The sequence below is a fragment of the Emydura macquarii genome, unplaced genomic scaffold, assembly GCF_026122565.2.
Source record: "Emydura macquarii macquarii isolate MOO-44397 ecotype Brisbane River unplaced genomic scaffold, CSIRO-AGI_Emac_v2 contig_1253, whole genome shotgun sequence".
NCBI classification, from domain to species: Eukaryota; Metazoa; Chordata; order Testudines; family Chelidae; genus Emydura; species Emydura macquarii.
Genome location: NW_027131390.1, coordinates 15477706 through 15496012, shown reverse-complemented (window position 1 = coordinate 15496012; position 18307 = coordinate 15477706). Strand labels below are relative to the sequence as shown.

The following is an 18307-nucleotide window of genomic DNA, read 5'->3' as shown; positions in this document are numbered from 1 at the left end:
CTCTGCCATGCGTTTTCTCTAATGATGCGTGATTCAGTGACCACCATTTAAGATGGGCTCATTGTCCTTGTGAAAAAGTCCTAGGAAAACCAAAAGAGATCTGTCAAAGCTCAGTACAGCTCTACAGGAATTAGTCTAAAAACCCAATGGATTTTTAAAAAGTAATTCATTGGTTCACAGCCAGTGACTGTTACAGTAGTTATCCACAACATTAAAGCACCATAGGACAGATCCTCAGCTGGTATAACGTGTCCTAGCTCCACTGACTTCAGTGAAGCTGGAATAATTTCCACCAGCTACTGATCTGTCCCCACATAAAGCAAAGACAACTTCAGAAGCGGATATACTATGCGAATAAGACTAAATAACCAGAATCCAAAGAGTTAGATCAGCTCTAGATGTTTTCCTTCAAAGCACCCATTATTAGTTAATATCAAGGATTTGCTACCAAATCCTGCAGCATGGTTTTAAAAAAACAAACACACCCTACAGCAAGGTTATCGTCTACAGGCTGCATGCATAAGGGAATATTCCCTGCTTTAGAGACCAATGAGCTTGGAACGGGGAGCAGTTCAGAAACCCCTTAGAAAACGTCTCTCTGCTAAGCATACCCTTACTAAGTGTCTCAATCTCATGTCTTCTCTGCTGCTGCATTCAACATAGTGCAGGAGCAAAGAGCGTCCGGCATGGAGAGATGAGCTGAGCCATGCCTGAGCATGCTGCAGCTGAGCGTGACTGGGGCAATAGGGCTAGGAACCCAGCAAAGGTGAAAGAAAACAGCAGAACCTCCTAGTTCCATTAGAGCTAATTATCCTGTTCCAATGGCCAACTCACTCGCAATTTATGTACATGCTTCTTCTCTTACAGCTAGCATTGAGCAACTAAGTCCCCTAACAGTTTGTCCAATTAATTTTGCTCGTTCTCTGCTAATTAATTCACCACACCCCCACAGACGTTGCTTGCAAATACTATTGCACCAAATTCCTGCAGGTAATTCTTGGGAGATGGCTTGCAGGGGAACAACCTGGACCAAGCAGTCACAAGTCACGTTATGGGGGTAGTTTTGAATGGACATACATATAGCCTGTCTGGGGCAAGGAGGATGGGGAAACAAGATTCCCCTGTGTCCCATCACCTGAAGAGGCAGTCATTTGCTAGGAAGCTGGAGTCAGGAAGCAGCGTGAGGGCAATAGCTCCTAACTGGCCTGCAGAGTTTAGTCATGTATTCTTCTCCAGGATCACATGAGTAGTGCAGGCCACCACGAAATCCTTGCTGCCATGTCCCTGTACCAGCACCACCACCGATATGGATTTCTCTGGTAACTTCAAGGGAGAAGGAGAAGGAGAAGAGATCAGCATCAGTACTCCTTGTCTGACTGCCAGCTTTCAAACTCAGGTCAAGGAACGGCTGTCCCAAGACCATATAGCAAGCTGATCAGCAACAGCCTGCACCCATGGCATGCTCTGCTTGGAGGCAGTTTGTTCCCAGCTCTGATCCTCTGCTTACTGCTCTAGTCATGCTCAGGCTAGGCAGCTTATCAGAGAGGTGAAGCTGGAAGCTACTCAGCTGGGAGCTCTGGAGATAGTTCATTAGCAGTCAGCAGAGAAGCCTGCATTCCAGGGCCCAAAACTCAGTAACCATGGGAAGGCATTGAAAGAGGCAGCCATGGGGGAATGAAAGGGAACCACCAAGGGAAAACAGAGATTATTGCTCTGCCAAGTCTGCTAACTGAGCCTGCAGAGAGTGGTATGTGGGTGCTGGTGAATTTTAGGTTCACAAAATAGAGACCAATGTAATCTGTATAACATAGGCTGTAGAACTTCACCTAGTAATTCCTGCACTGAGCCCAGTAACTTGTCAGTTATTTTCTGCTTTCTCCTTTCACCTTCACATAAAAGTATAACCCCAAACTCCACAGCCTACGCACCCCCAGAACAGGGCTACCAAACTCAGATCTCTCTGCTTATTGAAATCATAGGTTTAGCAGGGACTGCAAGGGTCAATTGTCCCTGGCAAAAATTTAAAATGGAAAAAAACTCCTTGTGGTTCTGCCAAAGATGAGAAACTGCTGCTTCACAGTAAAGAAGTAAAGAAAACCAAAAAACCCCAAACCAAGATAGAGAGAACAGAAAGGCCAAGAAACAGGCAAGATGCAACACCTAGTGCAATGGATATGGCATGGCAGGTCCAGATCACAAATATTGGTCTTGATCCCAGAAAGGTTAGGAACTAGGACACTGGGCACCCTGGCCCTACACATGTAACTTTTGTGCTCTTTTAAAAAGGAAGTGGGCCCTCTGGTATCTATTTTCACTAGTCTCATCAGTGACCTAGACTCTCTAGAGCAGCGGTTCTCAACCTTTTTTTCCCCCGAGTACCACTCGGGCCAGGTACAGTCAGGTCAAGTACCACTTTACCTGACGGTACCCGACCCGAGTACCACTCAGGAAAAAAAGGGAGGGGACCTGCGGCGGGGTTTCGCAGCGGCGGCAGGAGGGATTTGTGGCGGGGTTTCGCGGCAGCAGGGAGACTTGCGGCGGCTTACACGGGGGAAACAATACCCGCCGCCGAACCCTTCCGCCGCTTGCCCATTTTCGGCAGCAAAGTTTCGCAAGGGCGGGCGGGAGGGCACTTCCGGCGGTGGATTCGGCGGCGCGGTACGGCTCGCGTACCACCCAGCCTTCTCGTAAGTACCACCGGTGGTACGCGTACCACCGGTTGAGAACCGCTGCTCTAGAGTGTCACTTCTGTCAAGATTACAGTTTACTTACCTACCCTCATCTCTTTGTACGTGGCCCAATGGTTTGTTGAAATGTGAAAAACCCTGAACTTTTCACTTAATCTCTGCCACCACCTCTGACACTTGCACTGTTCTCCCCACGTCTCAAACCTGGAAATCATGGAATTGGTGTGGACTACTCCTAATCGAGCGATTGCTGAAGTATAGCTTGTGCCTCTAATGTTAATATCTATCGCTTCTACATCCTCACTCCTCAAATCGTTGGGGCTACAATAACCTTCTCCTGTCTGGACACAGCTCTCCACTCTTCAGTCTAGCCAATCTTCTTTGCCTGCTGTTTCAACCAAGTTTCTCTACCCTCTCCTCTAAGGGATTGAAGAGTTACACATTTAAGTGCAAGACTTGTAACCTTACACTGAAAAGAAAGAGTCACAAAAGAGATGTTTGCCACAAGTGTTGAGTTTCACTATTTTAATATCATGAAATAAAAGTACAAAAACTTTACAGGTATATTGTTTATTACATGAAGATAGAACAGTTAACATTTGCATTTATTTTCTAGCAAAACCTGTATTACCAGTCACTCAGCAGTGTAAATACTAACCACTAATTTCACCACCATGTGTGCATTTTGTTTTAAGGAGGAAACTGCAGAAGTAAAGGCAACAATCTTGTGAGGCTTCATTAGAACTGAAAAAAATATACTCAGCCTGTTTACAACAGAAGTTGTGCTCAAACAGACCATTCATATTTAATACAGGTTTCGCCTTCTAGGAGGCTTTGCAAAAGTGTTAAGACATTTGAACTAATCATCTTTTTGTCTAAGGGATTGTAAATGGGATTCTTCTTGTATTACAGGCTATTAGCGTTTTGATGTCCTAGTTCTATATACTTGCAAATATAAACAGTGTGCACACGTGTGTGAAAGGGGCATGGGATGAGACAATGTGCAGTCTTGACATAGCTTGTGCTGTTTATTAAATGAAATCCATTGTTCTTTTCTGAAGACAGATCAAGAATTCTTGTATGTAAAGTGCAGAAAATTCAGTAGCTATCAGTTGACTAACCCAAACTTGATTAAAATCAAGTTTATCCAAAATGGCTCTCTGGGAATGCTTGTGGGTTGATGTTGCCAAAGCAGTAATCGACTAAGACACGAAACCCAGAATTTCACTGTATTTTCCCTGTTTGCTAAAATATCAGCTGCATGTCTTCCCCACCCCAGAGTTAAATTTTAACCTCATCAAGTGTATACAACACATCAGCAAACATGAAAAAAAAGTAAACCCTTACATTACAGTAACCTTATAAAATGTCCTACATTCAATTTCATACATGCACCTCACATTTTTAGACAACCTTCAGGTAAGAATTTACTTATGACAAACAGATTGAGCTGGTCAAAAATGCTATGCCCTCTGTTGGACAGTGTGGTATCTTTTCAAATTCATAATTTCATGAAGCATGCATGAAACCAAATTTTGAGTTCACAAATAAATAAAATGGTGGTCACCATTATTATTGATTTATTTTATAATCTTTTATCATTTATTGAAATGATTAACTTAACCCAGTTTCTTAAGGATGAATTTTGGGGGTGTTTAAAATAAAAGTATTTGGAAATTGTAAGCACATTTAAAATTGGTAGAACTATGCTTTGTTTTTGGAAGGGTCATCCTTGTTTCTTCTCTTTACATCCCAATTATAAACTCTAGCCATATCTGAGGATACGTTAAGGAAGATGCTTTAAAGTAAAAAGATAACTGCAGAACCATCTAAGTTAATCTTGCTCGTTTCACTGGTTCATGACAGACAACACAGAAATGGATTAACAAAACAGCTGACTGCAGTGCAGAATCTTGATGCTGTGGAAATTCTGACAACTGATGGGGGCAGCTATACATGGTCACTACTAGCCCTCACTTCAGAGGATCTACACAGAAGAATGCTAACAATTACATTTTATTTTTGCATATACATTTCTTCCTTCATACTTACTTCCCTCCTTTTTTCAGAAGCTAAAACTGCTTCCAGTTATAACTTGCCCCCTTATTGGTTGCAATGTTTATCTATCTCAGCCATTCATGACTTTACTCAGCATTGGATGTCCTTTAACACTGGCAACATTTGAAACCCTAATAACTCCACACTGGTACTAATATATATTTAAAGTATCAGTCTTCAACTAGGTAAACAAGTTGTGCTCATTACTAAAGACAGGTTTGAAGCAGACAATCCAAAACCACAATGCAAGATGAATCTGATAATGTGACTCTCCAGAGATGTTAGTTACCATGGGTCTAGCACTGATTTTCTTGCTCTGAAGAGCACTGAGGTGGTGGTTGAATTAGGCACTCTGCTGGTGGAGAACCCAAAGAACAGCACTTGTGTGGGGGAGGTCTAGGTTGGATATTAGGAAAAAGTTTTTTACTAGGAGAGTGAAGTGCTGGAATGGGTTACCTAGGGAACTGGTGGAATCTCCATCTTTAGAGGTTTTTAAGCTGTGGCTTGACAAAGCCCTGGCTGGGATGATTAGCTGAGGTTAGTCCTGCTTTAAGCAGGGGGTTGGACTAGATGATCTCCTGAGGTCCCTTCCCACTCTAATATTCTATGTTTCTATCTAGACTCGTGAGGAGCTGTTTTGCTTTGAAGTGGCAATAAATCCAATTGGCTATCAACTCTATCAAGTTTTAGTCTGTGTCCTCAAGTTACCGACTGAGAACAGCAGTGATCATCACAATAGGTTGCATTGGCAGCCCATATACTAGAGAGAAAATGGAATAAGAGATGGAATTCCAACAAGGACTAGCTGTGCGGCATTAAACAGGCCCTTCCCTTGCTCAGAATTTGAGAAACAAGGTCCATCATCACCATTCGAGAGAGCTACTTGCTAATCCTCCAGCCACTAGACTGGTTAGGGAAAGCAAATAAGCGGAGCTGAATAATGCATTTCTCTTTCTAAAAATATATTTATCTATAGAAAGTTGAGAAAAATTTGTATCAGTGTTTAAACGAAGGTTGTTTTTTCCCCAAAAAGGATACTAACTTCTGTGGTGGTGAACTGATCTCTAAGAAAATCCAGGTCTTCCTCTAGAGAATCAAGATTTCTTGTGGCTGTAGACAGATTCTTTTCTAACAGTGCCTGGGCTTCATCAATATCATATTCAAGCATCACATTGGCCTAAGAGAGAAGACATTTAATTTTAATAAAGCATTTCAGATTGTTTTCGACTTACTATGTAGACAAACTCACACATACACCAAAGCTATGTATACAGAAAGGAAGTGTAATTCAGGGCTCCGTTTGCAGCCTCTATCACCTCAATATTTGAGAAGAAAGACCCTCTAAAGGCTTGCAAATATTTCTCCCCATGTCATTTTAAGCAACAAATGGACACGTGCTGCATTTGTGGCCAGCAATCCATAAAAAACAAAAGCAAGACTTAATGTCTTCAGAATTACATAGAATTGTCTTAATTAAAATACTGTAACATTTCTTTTCAAAATGGAAGCAGGCTTCCTCAGCAAGAGTTTCCCCAAAATATCTTTGAAGTGTTAAACAATATACTATTTTAAATAAAGTCTTCTGGAAACAGCCAGATTCGACAGCAGAATGCTCATACCCTAGGTAACAAATGAACAAAACCATCTAAGGCCTTTAGGACAAAATTGTATTTTGACATATGCAGGGCAAATCTCATCTCTAATATGCTGTTCTCCCATCAACAAGGGGCTTCCACACATGTAGAAAGACCAACAATATCAAGTGATGGTGCTGGAGACACCAAAACAGTTTTGTTCTCGGTGACAAAATACTGTACCGAGTAACAGTTATGTACTGTTTTTCAACATTATTTTCTTTATTAGGAGCCCAGTGCTTACAATTCCACATTAGCAACTAGCATCAGTCAGGTGCATCACCATTCAGTGGAATTTCACAGAATTACAGATACAAAGAACTCTGTTATATCTTCCAGACTATTAAACTAATTTTGGGAGTGATTTTCAAAGACAAACAGCAGTTTGGCACCTTATAGCGGAAGACAACATTAACATACATTCTTGGCGGATTGTGGGGCAAAGAAAGGAACAAACGAAGTTAAGCAAACATTCCACAGAAAAACCTTGTCAAGATTGGTTTGGACCAGTGTATGCTGCAACTCATAATGGCAGGTAAACAACTCCCACAGGAGACTGAGGATGCACTATATTAGTAATTCATTTTTTCCGTTGTTGATGTAGAAAGCCTTAACTTTTCAAGAAAGCAATTAGAAACAAAGCGTACACAGCACAATACAAACCAACGTATGCTGTAAGCCACGATGAGGCAACAAGGTCAAGGCATGCCTAAAAACCGCATAAAATGCATTGTTAGCATGATTGTAATTTTTTATGACAGGCTTATTTTTGTGTGAAGACTAGTTAATGGCAATATATATTCAATGCCAAAAGACACTGGCCAGATATTTTGGACAGTTTTAAATGAATGTAAATACACCATACGTAAAAGTCTGCAACAGCTTTAATGGAGCCAAAGCTCTACGAACTCTGCAGGCAGGTTCGTACGGTGATGGGAACCAAGGAGAAATCCTTCAGAAAAGTTGACATTTAATAAAGGATGTTCAGGTTGGAATGAAATTCTAAACATTTCCAAAACTTTGGTACTTCAAGCCCTCACTAAGTGCTTCTCTTCATGAGGAAAAAGCACAAAATAGCTAGTGTGCACTAACTGCCCCTTTGGACACTCTTATTTCACACGAGTGTCTTTGCGCAGATTAATCTAAGAGTAAGAGAGCATCATAGAACTAAGACCTGTCTACACTTACCTCCGGGATTCGGTGACAGTCGATGGGAGTTACGCAAGCTACGCAAAAAACTTGCATAACTCCTGTCGACTTCTTTGCTCCTCTTCTGCGCGCCGTCTTCACTGCACTGTGCCGATGGGAACCACGTTCCCGTCGACACAGCACTGCACCACTTGTGAAGGTGGTCTTAGTACGTCGATTTCTGGATCAACTGAGTGGTCTTCACTGACTGCTCAGTCGATCCAGAGAAATCAATCTGACGGCAGCAACTTTGCCGCCATCAGTGTAGCCGTAGCCTCCGTGTGTAGACAATGTTTTTGTCCTAACCAGATGACTCGGTTCTGGTATGGGGTGTTCACAGACTTAGTGGTCTCAAAATAAACATTGGTAAGTTAGTTATCTTTGCAGATAAGGAAATGTATGAACACAGACTCTGCTTGATACTGCTTAAGTACTTAGAGGTCTTCCTTGTTTAAAACCTTTGACTCAGCTAACACGTTATCAGTGTTTAGATACAAAGTTGATAAGTGCCCTATAAATACATAAAACACAAGACAAATCCTCTCTCATTTGAAATACTATCCTGTTCAAGAAGTATCTCCATTGTAAGAGGCTATATATGGCTAAATATACAGAAAACAAATAAAAAACATTAGCAGATCTAACTATTAAACAAACTGTTTTATTGGGCATGTGCCCTCAAGGCAGTTGTGAACTAGTATTCTGAACTACAGTGCAATAATGAAATACCTATAATTAATCATGCTAATGAATTTAATCTTAAAGAAAAGCCAAATTGGAATTTATGGCTGCTCATTAAAATGTTAAAAAGTGTGAGCATTGAACAAAATAGATTAAATGAAGCCCCTAAAACAGGGGTAAGTCCATTATTTTTTGGCAAGGTCCAAATTTCTTGGTCAAGGTCCAGACTTCAGAGAACAACAACAAAAAACCCCAGTCATGATAAAAGTACATAAAAAGACTTGGGGGTCCATTCAAAAGCACCTGGCAGTCTAGATTTGGCCTGTTGGCTGCCTATTGACTACCCCTGCTCTAACATGTTTAAATTGCCCTGTAAGGTTTACTTTACAGACAAAACAATTTTTATTGTTGCAAGCAGAAAAATCAATGTAAACTGCAGATCAGCTACATCATGGTCTGTTGCAAGCATAATCAAAAATATTCATGGCTCAGAATTTATTCAGTTGTTGGTTATTATACATAAAGCCATTTGAAAGTGTACAGTTATGGTTAGAAAAAGTTGTCATACAAAAATGCCAGCTTCTTCCTCAACAGTTCTAGCTCGTGATTTTTTTTTTTAAGTCCTTTTTTACTTTAGTCAAAAAAAAAAATGTGTCACTATTTAGCACTCCTGTTACCCCTTCAGAGCCAACAGCTATAGGTGAGAGCGCTGGAATCTATTCTGGCTTGTGCTTCCCATTGGCCCTGTACCTGGACTTGGTTAAGTTCTGCCAAGTCAAAGACAATGGGGCTGCACAGGGGTAGCTGAAGAATCTTAATTACTGATGACGCAAAAAGTAAAAAAGAATAGTTTGATTTTCAGACCCAAAGTTGAATTTGAAGGGTTCTCCCGAGTATTTTTAAGATGCCTATTATTGCAGCATTTATTTGTATTACCATAGTGCCTATGAGCCCTAGCCATGAACCAGGACCTTCTCCTGAGCTAGGTGCTGTATAAACACGGGGAAAAAACCTGACCATACCCCAAAGAGCTTACAAGTGCTAAAGGCATAAACTAGAAATGGAAAAGATGGGAAAAGAAACAGACATTACTTTTCAAAAATAAACACCATAGTGTCTCTCTTCAGAGTATAACTGCATAATTTATTGTACTGAGTTTACAGTATTTTCTTAGCTGTGTTTTGTCTTGTAAATTAAGACTATAATTATGCAAGTTACTTGTCCATGGAATAGGAGGTCCTAGATTCTGAAGACCTTTTTGCACTGAACTCCCACTGGAGGCTGGTACATGAACCTTACCACCTAAATGTGTTGTGTTTCTAGTTTTGACCATAATTACACTTTTAGAGATTACACCAGGTAATTAACTTCCTAATACTTCATGCAACTCCATTAAACTCACTGATTGCACAGAATTTTGCCTTGTTGTATGTAAGCAGTAGAGTTAAAGAAATAATCTTATGAAACTACAGATTTAATTATTTAAAGAGTATTTTAGAGGAATTCTGTAGTCACTTACCCCCAACCACAAACAGACTTTATCCGTAGGAGGAACTGAAGCTTTACAGTAGAGGTTATCTGCCAATAAAAACCTGGTCTCCATTGGGTTTGTGGATTCCTTAAAATAGATCACAGAACTTGAAGGTGCTATTTGCATTGCAAATGGTTAAGACAATATTTTTCTGGTTTTTTTAGTAATATCTGGGGGACTACTGTAAAGTTTTACTTAACAATAGAAGTTAAAAATCCCAAGACTCACTAAAGCATGTTATGAGAAGGTGGTTTTAGACACAAATTAGAAATGGCTATGAAGACTAACAACAGTCTATGGAGCCCAAGCTTCGTGCATCATTAGCAGATACTAAAAGTGAAGTTTACAGTGTGAATGTTAACTTTCTTTACTAGCTTTCAGAAAGTCTCATGCCTTAAGAATAATTCCACTATATTTCTTAAAGGCAAATTAAGCGCTCTCACCAAACATTTATTGAAATGTTTTCTGCTAGTGTGGAAAAGTTGTTAGCTTTATTTATTCATACCCCATTATATAATCAAAATAGTTTACCTTTTTCTTCTGCATATATTTTAAAATGTCTAATGTCTGTTTAATTTCAGGAATCTGACTTTTTAGCCTGTGAATAAACAGTCGTCATTTAGTATTTTGCACATACAGAGAGATTTCCCAGTTAGCTATTATATAACCCAACCTTTTTTTTTTTTTTTTTTTTTAAATATTAGAAACTCAAATTCTAGAAGGCTTCTAGGCTTACAAAAGCAAGTTTTTTGAAATGTCTGACATTTTCTATAAAAGACACCTTGTTTATGGATTTTACTCCCTTCTGGTCCCATCAGAGCTTAATATAGACTTTTCCCCTCAATGAAGGATCAGAGCAATACATATTAATTCCAAAGAGGCACATACTAAATGTTTATAAACCAGATACTGTTAAACAAATAGGAAGAAACTAGTGAATGCATTTCTGGTCTCTCTACAGAGAATTGGTTGAATTATGCAGCAAAAATAAGAGGACTTTATATAAAATAATGTGGATTTTACACATTTTAAGTCAGTAAGAGAGACAGAAGGAGGTCCAATAAAATATTACCGTAGCCACCTTGTCTTTCTAATATCCTGGGATCAACAAGGCTACCATACTGCATATATTAAGTCAGAAAAAGAAGTCAGCGTTTGCTGTCCCCAAACTGTATCATAACAGTTCAGAGTTACAGGCTTATCCATTTTAATCAGGCATTAATTACAAAGTCATAATTAGGCCTAGAAGTTAAGACAAGCACTTCACTTCTGAATATACAAGAGATCCAGCAAGTACACTTAACTAGGGAGGCTGGGTGTACCTGGCATGTTCCAACATTCTAATCAATACAATGAATATAAGGAAAATTCTGATGGAACAAGCGTATGTTACTCTGAGCAAAGAATTAAAATTAGAGCTGGTCAGATATTTTCCAATGAAACTTTTTTCAATGAAAATTGAAAAGCTCTGTGAGAATGTGGCAAGTTGGACAAATCTTTGATGGAAACTTGCCTGGTTCACTGCCAGCTCCCTTGCTCTTGCATCCGCCTCTTTGGCAACCCAGACTCCCCAGCAGCTTGCCAGGTTGGCTGCAAAGGCAGGTACTGGAATTATTCATAGATAAGGATCCCCTTCAATAAAAGCAAGCCCCAGTATCTGCCTCTGTTATTGCTTGCAGCTTTCTCTAAAAGTAGCAGGTGAGTAAAATTAACAGAAGCCCGGTCAGTTTCACACTGCTATTCAGTAGCAAGGAGCAGTGGAACTAACAACAATCATTTCAATTTCAGGCAGCTCCCTAGGTTCACAAGTAACTGGGCAGCCAAGCAGGCAGGCTGCCCTGAAGCAATTCCCAGACCCCAGGGAGCTTATTTCATTCAGCAACACCAAAAAGTTTGCAAGTCTTTAAATGAAGACTGGATGTCTTTCTAAAAGATATTATCTTGCTCAAGCAGAAGTTATAGGCTTTCACACATCCTCTATACCTGTCAAAAATACAGGTGTTCTGGAACAACATATTCACTGCTCTCAAAATCTAAGTGATGCTATCTTTCTTTCTCCAAACTTATGAATTTTAAGGGTGCTGGATGAGTTGATATTACCAATTAACATTAAGAAATGGATTGCAGTAACTATTTTAGTGGCCACAAAAGTTATTTGGAAAAAATGGAAATCTGAAATTCCTCCCTCATACACAGACTGGCTTAGTGAGCTCCCTACTATTGAATAAACGGGGAAAATGACTGCAATAGAAACTCTTGGAAAAAATGAGGATGCGTGGTTATACCTGAAAATATTGCATACTTCTATTTAATCACTTTAATAACTGATGCCTTGTATGGCCTCTGCATGTGTGTGTTTTTTTTGTCCCCCCTCACCGTCAGGTTTCGCAAACAGTAAATGCTGAATTTTATTGTTTATGCTGTTTTATGTTTATACTCTTTCCATCTTGTGCATGTATTTATATATGCTTTGTTTTATTCTATGTTTATTTTTGTTTTTATATAAAACAAAGTAAAAATAGTTACAGGCTTGATGTGAAGTTCTATGACATGTGGTAGGTAGGCGGTCAGACTAGACAGTCACAGTAGTCCCTTCTGGCTTTAAAGTTTATCATGCTATAAGCTAAGGTGTACTGACAATACTGATCAAAAGTGGAGTTGCACCTTTCTAAATGTACTGCATTATTGGCATTGCTAACACTTTGTCACTTCTTAAGGCAGTTGGAAATATTTAATAAAATATAACCTTTTTTTAAGTCCTATTTTCAATTTCCAAACCTTGCAAAAATTGTAACTCACCTCCTTTTCTTCTGAGCAAGGTTAAGTTCCATAAATTTATACTTCTGATATTGTTCATCCAGCTTCTTAAGTACTACATCTGCAGTCTCATTTCCAGGCTGTTTCATAAAAGAATCTACATCTTCCTGTAAGAAAAAGATTTTAAAAAATAAATAATTTTATAGAAACTCAAGATCTAATTATGTGATCAGAAAGATTAAGCAGACAAAAGTTATTTTGCACTAAAAATGATTTTATATCTTCAATCCTTATTTTCCCATGGCACATCAGTCACATCTTTGCTTGCCTAGAACCTAGATCATGTACAGATATTTCACAATGCTAGAGTTGTTTGTATTGTATGTCTTACAGTTTCAGCCACAGGTAACATTAAACTATATCTTATTTTCTATTCAAAGTGTAGTATCGCCTAACTTCTTTGAATTTCAGTTTCTCCATCTAAAAGACGAATCATACTTCGTTTTCACATCCTTTGGCTAGTCAGATTTTAAGCTTTTTTGGACAGGGACCATGTAAATACAGTGCCTAGAACAAAGGGGTCATGATCCTTTTTTGGGACTTCTAAGAACTTTTGCAATACAATTAATTAATCTGTCTAGGGCCAGTACTTTTACATTTCTTGTTGAATATTTTGTCAGAAAAGTAGTGAGATACATGTTAAAGAAATATGGTTACAGTTCATTCACAAGCTATTGGGTTTGACAGCATTCATTTATTACATATAACTTGCTAGATGACAAAAAACAATGGCCCTTTCTCAATGCACTCTTTTATAGTTAGAGGCTTCCATTCTTTACTAATTTCATACAAGAAAAAAACCATTTCCATTAATATAGACTATGTTAAATGGTGCTTTATTGCAGTGATATTTATTTAAATAGGCAGATGACTGGTTGGTTTTGTTATAGTTGACTATGCCACTGACAGCATGAATCCCCATGGGCTAGTGAGACTCATTGTGCATTTAGTTCTATGCTGAGAGCCTATTTGGGTAACAATCAAATGTGAATTCCAAGTTTCATCTAAAGTAGGAGGAGTTCACATTGGAGATCATGTATCAGAAGGCAGCAAAGTCTAGTGAACAGGCCATTAGACTTGGAGTCAAGAGACTGCATTTTAGAGATGCTATTTATGCAGCACCTTCTGGATGAGAGGCTCCATATATATATATATATATATATATATATATGATATATAATCACAAAAACTTCATTTTCCCAGACTAATTCCTTAACTAGGAAAACACATTCCTGCCTCTTGAGGAGAGTGTGCAAAAGTGTATTAGGACCAACTTTAAAACTGGTTCACCAAACCCACAACAGACTTCAAAAGCAGCTTTCTTAGGTGAATCGCTTACAAAGAGATTCCAGCTGTAGCACTCAATTCATTGGGCTGCATTAAACAGTGCTAATTCTTAGTTTTACTTACACTTGGGAATTTCAGCAGCTCACTAAAGCCATTATCTTCTCCACATGCAGATGACAAAATATGATTGATTATCACTTTTGCAGTTTTCAAACAAACAATCTACTACTTTGTCAAAATTTGGTTTTCCAATGGTCTTTTAATTAATGAGGTGTTATACATGCAGTCAAGTAAACAAATGTGTGCCTTTATCATCCATTTCCAACATACCCATTGGACAGGAATGACATACTCCATACTGAATCAAATCTCTTCTTAGACATGGATTCATATACAACAGCCTCAATAGTGTACAAAGTCACCAACACCTTCATCAATACTTTTCAATCAACCTACACATCAGAGGATTTGTTGCCTACATGAGAGGGACTGCCACACACCTTAGATGCATCAATAATTTCAAGGCACTTCATGAATATCATTAGCAGAAGAATTCACAATAAGAATAGTCATAAAACATGAAAGATGCGAGATGGCCGCCACTTCCCCACAATGGATCATCATTAAAAACTACTTGTAATACAGTTAGACTTGACACCTCATTCCACTTGGAAAAATATCTCCAGATCCCTTCTGTACCAAGTTAATATCAATTTCCAAGTACTGTAGCATGACACTAAGTAGGAGCTGTTCTGTAGGTATATGTGAAAAGGTCAGTTCTCCACTCTGAGAAACATTAGGTTTTACTAAGATTAGAAATTTATCACTACTTTTGATTTGGCAAACAAAGCTAACAGTCAAAACAGAACCAAAGAATTAAATGACTACACGGCAATATCTACCTTGACCTACTCTTCAGGTAATAAAGAGGAAACACTTTCAGAGACTGAAGTGTCAAAAAAAGAGTGAGCTGGAACAAATTATACAGCAAAAAGTCAATAGAATCAATAGTATTCATTCAGAAGTTCTGAAGGAACTTGAGAATTAAGTGGATAAGCTAACAACAAAATATGCAGTCTCATTAAGATCAGCTACTATGCCAGAGGACTAGACAGTAGCAAGATGCAAGAGTGATTCTGGATACTGCAAACTAGTTAGTACCTTACTTTACTACCAAGTAAATTGATAGAAATAATGAAAGAGAATTATAAGACATCTAAATTCACATGACCTAATAGTGAGACCAGCCTGGCTTCTGTAAGGGAAAATTGTGATTCTTCAGTCTCCCAGAGTTCTCTTGTAAAACAACAAAATACTGGGGGAAAGAACTGATGAATATAATGAATCTGGACTTTCAAAGACTTTGACAAAATCCCTCACCAAAAATTAGAAAGGATTAAGGGAACCTAAACTAAGTAATCATGGCATAGAGTCCATTCTGTCATACATTAGAAAGTGACTAATGAAATCATTGGGAGTTTGGTGCATAGGTACTTTTGAAAATCCCACTATACACTTATCTACATCTCTAAGAGCCTAAAAACCCTAAAAATGCATTGAAGAGACAAAAAAGAAAGGGAGTAGAAAATAAATGGTAAATTTTTAACATAGCAAAATATTTATAGTGAGATAAACCCGAAGGATCAATACTGGGATGTTTCATATATTCATTATGAATCTGGAATGGGGGAGAAGAGAAAGAGCGAGATGATTTAAGATTTTCAAATGACATTATTTAAACTTTGAGAAATACAAAGTAGGCGAGATAATATCTTTTTATTGGACCAACTTCTGGTTGGTGGAATGGACAAGTTTTTGAGGTTCACAGAGCTCTTCCTTAGGTCTAGAAAACACCTCTGTTAATCTTGAAAGTGTGTCTCTTCCTAAATGCTAGGCAGTTGGACAGACAATGGCAGATGAAATTCATTGCTAGAAAATGCAAGGCAGTAACATGGGAAAAATAATTTAAAATACGTATACACTTTATGGGTTCTAAATTAATTACAGTACTCAAGAACAGTTCTAGATGTCATCACTGAGAGCTCAATATAAACTTCTACTTAGTGTGCAGTAGCAGTCAAAAAACCAAACAAAGCGATAAGCTATAGAAAGAACTGAATTGTGAAATATTTCTAAAATGTTATTGCCTTTATACAAATTGAGGAACAACCTCCCCTTGTATAATAGCCAACAATTTCTAAAGCACTGAGTGAAAATGTATGCTCAACTTGTCACACATCTAAGAGAAGGTGCTCAGTGCTTTCTGAAAATCAGATCACACTTAAGGAGTGTCAAATTGAACACCTAAAGTCACCTCTGAAAATCCTGCCCACTGTGTTCAGTTATGCCCACACCACAAGATAATATGTATCAGAAATAGAAGGAGTAATGAAAATTATTAGAGCAAGGGAAGACTTCTATACGAGGAGAGACGGAAAAAAGCTCACTGCTTATTTTAGAGGTGATGTGAATAAGAAGGAACATGACTTAATTTAATGAATGGTGGAGAAAATCATTCAGGCACTCCTATTAATAAACAAAGTTTCTCATAATACAAGAATGAAGGGACAGCCAATTAATCTGAAGGGTGAATTTAAAACTTACAAATAAAATATGCATGTGGATCTTTTTGCCACAATATCAAACAAACAGAGTCGTAGGCTTCAAAAAAGATTAGCCATTCGTATGGATACAAAGAACATCCATAGTAAAATTACACAGGATTTGAATAGTTATGAGAAATATAAACCATCATGCTTGGGTCACAAATCAAGTATTAACTGACAAGAAGCTTCCCAAATGAATACATTCTAGCAATTTCTGTGAAGCATTTAGTATTGACCATTTTTGAAGACTAGACACCAGACTAGACTGTCCGTTACTTTGATCCATTAATGCAACTCCTTTGATCCTAAAAGGACTGGGGATTTATGAAGGTTTTCCCTATAATATCACATTATACAATATCCAGTCTTTCCATTATGGTTTTTCTAACTCACTTTTCCTTTTTTAAAGACCGAGTTCCCTTTACAAGTGCTTTAGTGCACTGACCAAACTAAATAACTCATGTTCATGTCGGTTTTCAGTCTAAACTCTGTCATCAAGGCAAGTCAGTTAAAGTACAGATTTATTTTTCCCCCTCAAACTTTTGAAAGAAATTCAATATAGCAAAAAAGAACACTTGATTTCAAAGATGTGTGATGCTATTTAATTTTTGAAAGGAAAAGAGGTAGATCACCACCTTAGAGTCAAAAGAATTTCTCTGTACAGTGTAACACCAGTTTTCCCAAGCGCTCTGGAGATACCAAAACACCTTTAGGAAAACAAGGTTTTAGATAAAGGCAGAGCATTTCACATCTTTGGATGCAGATGACAATAAGCTAACCAGGGATCCCATAAAGTAAGTTGTGTAGTACAAGAAAAACTCTACTCCGTTTAACCTGTAGGAAATCACAGAACATGACACAAAAAAAAACCCCTGAGACTTCGGAGTCCGACCCGTTCCCTAACCGCACACTCACATCCGCCACAAATGTCATCACTCTCCGATCCCGGGACAGACCGACAGAGGACATGCACTAGCGCTGCATTCAGAACTGCATCCCCGGGGACCATCCCCCGGGCCCCTAGGGAGCCCAACGCCTGCGGACGGGAGTCACCGCAGTCCAGCCCAGCAAGCGGTCAGAGCAGACCGGAGCCAGGTGACCCGGGCCGGCCGGCCTCCCTCCCGCCCCCTCCGCTCAAGACTAAGCAGGGACAACCGGCACCGCACGCTACAGTCTCCCTGCCCGTCGCTAAGCCCCTCCCGCCCCCAGATCTCCAGCGCAAAGGAACCCCCTCACCCAGGGGAAGTACGGGTCAAGGGGCAGCGCGGGCCCGGACAGGGCCCCCTGCCAGGAGCCGCAGATGGGCCAGGTGCCCCCTTCCCACCCCCTCTCCGGGGCGCCGGCAGCGGGCCCCTCTCCCTGACGCGGCCGCCGGCCCGGCGCTGCCCGCTGCCCCCCGGCGGACCCAGCGCCGGCAGCGCCGCTCACCACGAACACGGCCTCGGGGATGCCCAGGTGGCCCCGCTTTCCGCTCGCGGGCGCCTCGCTGCAACCCATCGCTCCACTGGTGGCCGCCGCCATCTTGGGGAACCGACGGTACGTGCGTGCCTGTACGTACGTACGTGCGTGCGTACGCGAGCGCGGCCCCTTCCTCCGGAGCGGGGCCCGAAGCGCCTCACGTCACCGCGTCCGCGTGAAACCCCCTGGCCGCCGCGCTTTGACTGACAGGGCCAGGGTGGGACCGAAGGTGGGCGGGGCTCATACGAATGAGCGGAATCGGCTGGGCGGGCCGGGTTGGTGGGCGTGGCTTAGCGGTATAGGGGGAGGCGGGGAGTGTGAGGAGCTGGGAAGGGGTGACGCTAGTCTAGTGCCGTCCAC

At 40.0% G+C, this 18307-nt stretch overlaps 1 protein-coding gene across 1 annotated transcript; it reads right to left on the bottom strand.

Moving 5' to 3' along the window:
- Positions 1–3197: 3197 nt before the first annotated feature.
- On the bottom strand, positions 3198–18024 carry VBP1 (VHL binding protein 1). Its single transcript, XM_067548206.1, has 6 exons — positions 17918–18024; positions 12579–12703; positions 10311–10377; positions 9768–9866; positions 5784–5922; positions 3198–4462 (listed from the first exon to the last, which is right to left on the bottom strand). The coding sequence occupies exons 1-6, from the start codon at positions 18008–18010 to the stop codon at positions 4392–4394; spliced, it is 594 nt and encodes a 197-aa protein (XP_067404307.1). The 5' UTR covers positions 18011–18024; the 3' UTR covers positions 3198–4391.
- Positions 18025–18307: the final 283 nt, after the last annotated feature.

Bases quoted from the DNA above. Each gene is read 5' to 3' on its own strand.
- VBP1 (XM_067548206.1), bottom strand. From the start codon at position 18,010: ATGGCGGCGGCCACCAGTGGAGCGATGGGTTGCAGCGAGGCGCCCGCG. The intron at 12,704-17,917 runs GTGAGCGGCGCT...TTTTTCTTACAG, and splicing joins TCCCCGAGGCCGTGTTCGTG to GAAGATGTAGATTCTTTTAT. The intron at 9,867-10,310 runs GTAAACTATTTT...ATCTATTTTAAG, and splicing joins AATATATGCAGAAGAAAAAG to GAATCCACAAACCCAATGGA.